At 35.3% G+C, this 6,644-nt stretch overlaps 1 protein-coding gene across 1 annotated transcript; it reads right to left on the bottom strand.

Annotated features, from left to right (window-relative positions):
• Positions 1-409: 409 nt before the first annotated feature.
• Positions 410-6,387, bottom strand: LOC132626002 (delta(12)-acyl-lipid-desaturase-like). Its single transcript, XM_060340700.1, has 2 exons — positions 6,233-6,387; positions 410-1,837 (listed from the first exon to the last, which is right to left on the bottom strand). The coding sequence occupies exon 2, from the start codon at positions 1,805-1,807 to the stop codon at positions 653-655; it is 1,155 nt and encodes a 384-aa protein (XP_060196683.1). The 5' UTR covers positions 1,808-1,837; positions 6,233-6,387; the 3' UTR covers positions 410-652.
• Between the last annotated feature and the right edge of the window lie 257 nt (positions 6,388-6,644).

The raw sequence follows: 6,644 nt of genomic DNA, 5'->3' as shown, positions 1-6,644 counted from the left end.
GACCATTCAATTTACAAATATTTATTATAGGTAATATATAGTGTATACTAAATACACATATTCTATAAATATTTATACATATAATATACATACCTATGCACTGCATGTACAACAGAAGTGTATAGGTAGTGTATACTTCAGCCATGTTTGGAAACTAGCCGAAGAGAAGCGTATAGGTAGTTTATACTTATTTAAGTTTCCCTTAAGAGAAAACAGGAAGAAAACTCAAATTAGCACCATCTGTTCTCAACCATGCTACACTACCAGGCAGATTTATGTATAAGTTCAAACTGTAAAGAGAAGTCGTGGTACTCCAATTGTAGACACACACACACACACAAAGCTTTAAGATTTGCTAATTTGAATCTTCACACACACAAACAGAAGAAACAACCAGGAACCAAAAACATAGTTTAAAACTGGCAGTTCATTACATAAAGGTTACATACTAAAGGGAGGTGGAGGATGCACTTTGTTCTTCTGCTATTTTTCTTATTTTTTTCCTTATTTTCCTCAGCTCCATCAAACATAAACCTCCCTTACTAACAAGAACAGAAAGCACTAGCTAAATTAAATATAGTCCAAAATACTTACTTAGACCAAACATTACCAAAAGACCCATTCAAAGCAAGCAGAGTTCTTTTCTCAGAGTTCAGAGCTTGTTTTTGTACCAGAAAATGCCTTTGCCTTGAGACGCTTCGTCTTTCTCGACATAGAGGCACTCTTTTGCTTCCCTCCACATTGCCTTGACGACCGGGGTTCCATCGAATTGGTAGTAGTCTCCAAGCAATGGCTTGACCGCTTTTGTTGCCTCCATCGCGTTGTAGTGTGGCATGGTTGAGAACAAATGGTGGACCACGTGAGCGTCAGTGATGTGGTGGAAGACCTTGTTTAGAATGCCATAGTCTCTGTCGACGGTTGCCAATGCTCCCCTTAGCCAATCCCACTCGGTTGAATCGTAGTGAGGCAATGACGGGTGAGTGTGTTGCAAATAGGTGATCAAGACAAGGAACCCGTTCACGATCAAGAGGGGTACGCCATAGACACACACTAGCCAAGCGAGACCTTTGATCAAGGCAATACGGTATAGCAAGAAACAAGCTCCAAGAACTCCAGCGTCAGAAAGGAAGATTTGTAGCCTCTCGCGGTTGTTGTAGATTGGGCCATAAGGGTCATAGTGACATGCAAATCGGTCATAAGGTCTGCCGGATACATTGAAGGCCAAGTACAACGGCCAACCAAGAGTGAGGGTGACGGTAAGTGAGATAACCCTGCCCAGTGGATTGTTCAAGTACTTGGAATACCATCCGAGTTGGGATTTAGGCTTAGGCACGAAAACCTCATCACGCTCGAGGGACCCGGTGTTGGAGTGGTGGCGACGATGACTATATTTCCAAGAGAAGTATGGCACCATCAGAACGGAATGAAGGATAAGCCCGACAGTGTCGTCAACCCATTGGTAATCACTAAAGGCATGGTGGCCACATTCATGAGCGATAACCCAAATTCCGGTGCAAACACAACCCTGGCAGATCCAGTAAATAGGCCATGCAAGGTAGCAAAATGGGGATGGAAGGAGGTGGAAATAAGTGGTGGCGACATAGTACATGATGGAGACGAGTATGAGGTCGTACACGACATACGAGAACGAGTGAACGAGAGACCTCTGAAAGCAGTGAGGTGGGATGGCCTTCTTGATATCACCAACCGAGAAAGGGGGCTTTGAGGTTGGTACCTTTTGAAGAGGATCCTTCTTTTCTTCGGTCTTTCCAGTTGGAGCAGACATACTACGACCACCAGCTCCCATTTTCGCTACGCTGCCTCTTCAATCCCGAACCTGCAAACAAATGAATGCATTAAAGAATAAGTAACTCTTTGCAAGTCTAGCCTAAAACATCACTGACCAAAAGAAGTATGTGGTCCCTTAATCTATCTACCAACAATGAATAAAGTCAGGAACCATATCTTTCATGAAACTATCATTGGCAGGAAAGAAACACAAAATCAACAATTCCATCTACGGACAGAAATATGAGGTCCATATCAGAAGGGTCCACATACAGTACCAAAACAGAAAATTGAGGCCATTAATTGCCTATCATCACTCAAGTACTGAAACATAGAAAAAAGCCTAATACAGGAAGATTTACACATGGATTCATCAGGTTAGAAGAATCTGTAACCACAAAATACGCAAACACTTTCAGCTCATTACAGCTAATACTAATAAATGGACATATAAAGTCACCGTCATGATAATTCAAATAAAATTTTTGGCAAAGTAGAAATATTGGATTCCTTCAGCATTAATTGTTTTCTGCATTTCTCCCCAACAGTCCCCTCCTCATTCTTTAAGATTTTTATTTTTCTAGCCTCTCGTTAGTATAATGCGAAAACATTACTCATGACCACAAATTTTCATGAACGAAGAATGATGATATAAATGCATGAAAAATCAGTTAGTGCAAGTATAGAAGAAGGAAAGCAAAGACCAGTAACTATATAGATAAGAAATTCAAACCATATGCAGAGTGCCAAAACCAAATGTAGAAAACAGATGTATAAACTGAGATCAGTAAAAGTAAAAGCCCCTCGGTCTCACCTCCACTCACCTTTCTATCCTGGATTGGGAGAAAGTGTGAACGAATTGAAATCCTTAAGTGTGAACGAATTGAAATCCTTTCTTATGGAACCAATGTTTCAATTGTACATTAATTGCATGTCTATATATACACACACATGTACCTAACTTATGTATGTGCAAAAAGAAAGTTGACATCAATCATTCAATTTGCATTACTTCAACAGGAAGTAGAGTGTACCTAGTGCCTAAAGTATATTAGGCTAGTTTCCACATCTAGACAACAGGGCAAGAAGTAGATTCATAAGAGTTCCTAAAAACATTTCTAACATGCATAAACTCAATGGACTTCTCACCAAACTTTTAAGCCCCTACAAAACAAAATTTTCATCACATTTATGGACTATGCCAAAAAATAATGCTTTCTCACTGGCTGTAGGCCAATAAATAGTTAATAACATTATTGTCAAACTCAATATCTAAGTAGAATATTAGATAATTCAATTTCCAAGTATTACTCAAATCTATCAACCAGTCAAAACTCAACAACAGACTTTAGGCGCATACCACATTTGACACCATTAACCTCTTTTTCTCCTTCGACGTCAGAGAGTGTAAAATAATATATGACTATGGAGATAACTTGATTGAGTTTTCATATTCAATATTAGAGTTTACTTATTTTCTGAAATAACCTATACATGCAACTACCATTTCTACACGTTACTCTACTCTTTCCAGTTCATTCAAATTCAACACAATGCAACAGTGATGTGATAGCATCTACACAACTAATTAAAGAAAAAAATTAGTCTGGTGCAAATCAACAACGATGAAGGTAATTTAATTAGCTTTATGAGCCTGTTTGGATGGGCTTATGCCTATAAGCTGCAAACAGCTTATAAGTTAAAAAAAATAAATTGGGGTAGTCTAGTTTTTTTTTTGGCTTATAAGTTGTTTTAGATAAGCTAAGTCAAATGGGCCCAATTATTTTTTTGAGCTTATTTTAAACACAAAATGACTAAGCTGGCCAGCCAAACACTCAAAAAAAAGCTAAAAACAGCTTATAAGCAACTTATAAGTCAATCCAAACGGGCTCTATGCTAGGACCACTGGAGCCTCCACTATTAATTATAAGGTAAACTAGTTTTAATAATACACGGCAAAAGTAATTAAAAATTGTACCACTGGTACTGCATTAAAATCTTATAGGTGTCTTTAACCCAAAAAAACAATCTTACAGGTGTCCACTTGGTCACTTAGGTCACATGTGATTGTTGTATACTTGTACACATGCCTTTACAGATCAGAAGAGAGAGAGAGAGAATATATAATATTTTGTGGTGGTAAGTAGAAGTACAGTTATTCAAAGATTTAAAAGATTTCTTCTTATATGCCTAAGCTTTGTGGGCAGAATTACCCGGTCTGTGTTGGTGCAAGCTAGAATATACTAGGTGGAACGGTCAAGGTGCACACAAGCTAATCCAGATCTGGGTGGGGAAAATTACCCGGTCTGTCATGGTGGAAGGTAATACATACTAGGTGGAATAGTCAAGGTTCGCACAAGCTAATTCGGACCCACCATTATTTTTAAGAACTACCTAGCACGACATTTTCTCAGCCATTCAAGCTACAGTTCCACTGTAGTAAATCTTGACCATTCAAAGGAGTAGTACTCTAATAATTCCTATGTACTATGTCCCCATCTTGGGTAATAAGGTCAGTGACAGAGAATCTATGGCAATACTTTGGTGGCTGTATTAGGCAAATATGTTATTCCTTTGATCCCAAAAAGATTGTCTTATTAGTTCGTCCCAAAAAGATTAACACATTTTCTAATTTAGAAAATTTAATTTTATGAGATGATTTACATCCACACAAATATCTAAGGCTTGTTTTGGACTACACATTTCAAAAGTCTTCCTTTATTTGTTAAACTCCGTGCCAAATCAAACCAAGACAATCTTTTTGAGACGGAGGGAGTAAATAATTTCAATAAAAATGTACATCGAATCTAATCAAAATGATTTTATTTTTCGGATTCTTAGCAATAATAATAACAACAGTTACTACTATTTATAAGCTAACAGAAAGATCTAAATAACTTCAACTATAAGAAATTTAAAAATATAATTTTTCTTAAACATAAAGATAACTCAGGCACTGTGCAGTATCCACTGATTTCATGTGAAAGAGAATAAAGCTTAAAAGAAAAATACTTCGTGATTCAGGTGAATCATGTGAATCACTTTTTTTCTTTCTAAGACGGGAAAGAAGATGCTTCAAAATCATACCAACCAAAAAAATGATGTGTACAAATCAAATCAAATCAAATCCAAATTAAATGATTAAAAAAATAATAAGTCAATCAAAATATCTATATTTTCAATAATATCTTCCATTATCAAAATGACTGTTGATTTGATTGGTAGCAGCCACCACAATAGTTTAAAATTTTCATCTTTATACCTCTAATAGAACTTTTCAAATTCTCACATTAAACATGCTCAAAAATAAGCAGCTACTACAAAAGGTTAGAATTTCATCTTTTTACCCCTACAACTTTTTAAATTCTCACATTAAACATGCTCAAAAATACCCCAAAAAATTGTACTTTCAGCTCTTAATAAAAAACAACTAAACAAAAATCCAGAAAATTACAAATCACCTAAAAAAAAAGGGGGGGATGACACTCTCTCTATTAAGATGGTTCATGCATGCAAAAATTCACACAAAAAGACAATAAATCAAAAGCATTTGATGCAAATTTAGAGATTCAACTTTGTTTCTGCAAAAACTAGGAGGACCCCATTACAGATCTGGTCAATAAAACAACAATGCAGCTAATTTTTCCACCAAAATCAATCAAAAAACCCCACATCAAATCAAGCTTTATCAGATTAAAAAAAAATCACAATACAATGAGATTCTAGGAGGAAAAAAAAACTGATTTTTCCACCATACACAAACCAAAATCAATAAAAAAAAACTCATCCCAGAAAATCTGATTTTTCCACCATAACCACACACACACACACACACACAAAAAAAAAAAACTCTGATTTTCCAGCATAAACACAATAAAACAGGAAAAAACCTGATTTTCCAGCATAAACACAATAAAACAGGAAAAAACCTGATTTTTCCACCATAAACACAATAAAACAGGGGAAAACCTGATTTTTTTCCACCATAAACACGATAAAACAGGGAAAAAATCTGATTTTTCCGCCAAAATCAATCAAAAAAACATCCCAATAAAAACCCACAACAAATCAAACACCTTCAAGCCTTATCAAATGAGAAAAAAAAATCAAAAGGCAGGTTAATAAATGGATTCTTGGAGCAAAAAAATCTTATTTTTCCACCATAAATACACAAATCAATCAAAAAATCTCAACTCAAGAAAAAAGCACATCAAATCAAGCCTTATCAAATAAAAAAAAATAAGATGCAGGTAAATAAATAGAGATTCTTGGATCAAAAAATCTGATATTTCCACCATAAACACAATAAAACAGGAAAAAATCTTATTTTTCCTCAATAAAACACACAAAAATCAATTAAAAAAACCTTATCAAATATAAAAATATTAAAATGCAGGTAAATAAACAGAGATTCTTGAACCAAAAAAAATAAAAGAAAAATTACCTCGAGATTCCAAAAGAAAAGCAAAAGCACCCCCTCTTTCACCTTTCTTTTTTTCTCTCTAAGTGAAAGAGAGAATATTTTAATGAGTCTTTTTGTTTCTGAGTTAATTTAGGATTCACAAATAAAGTGTGTAAGAGTATATATAGGCGATGGTTGTACTTCTTCCTTTACATGCATGCTTAAACGTAACAAGCTCTAGACCTATCTACGTGTCATAATCTTATTAGTTGTTCTACACGTCATTGATATGTTGGTCTTTCGTTTTTTTAATTTTTTTTGGTTAAATTTTGGAGATCTGTTTTTTTCGGTTATTTGGTTCTTGTAACCCTTACATATTGAACTATTGCACTTGGAACCACTTGCTTTTGTTTTTACGACGATTTGATTTCTAACCAAACCAAACCCAAAAAGG

This window comes from Lycium barbarum, chromosome 2, assembly GCF_019175385.1.
Source record: "Lycium barbarum isolate Lr01 chromosome 2, ASM1917538v2, whole genome shotgun sequence".
NCBI lineage: Eukaryota > Viridiplantae > Streptophyta > Magnoliopsida > Solanales > Solanaceae > Lycium > Lycium barbarum.
Note: the sequence above shows the minus strand (reverse complement) of the source record. Positions and strands in the feature narration are given on the sequence as shown.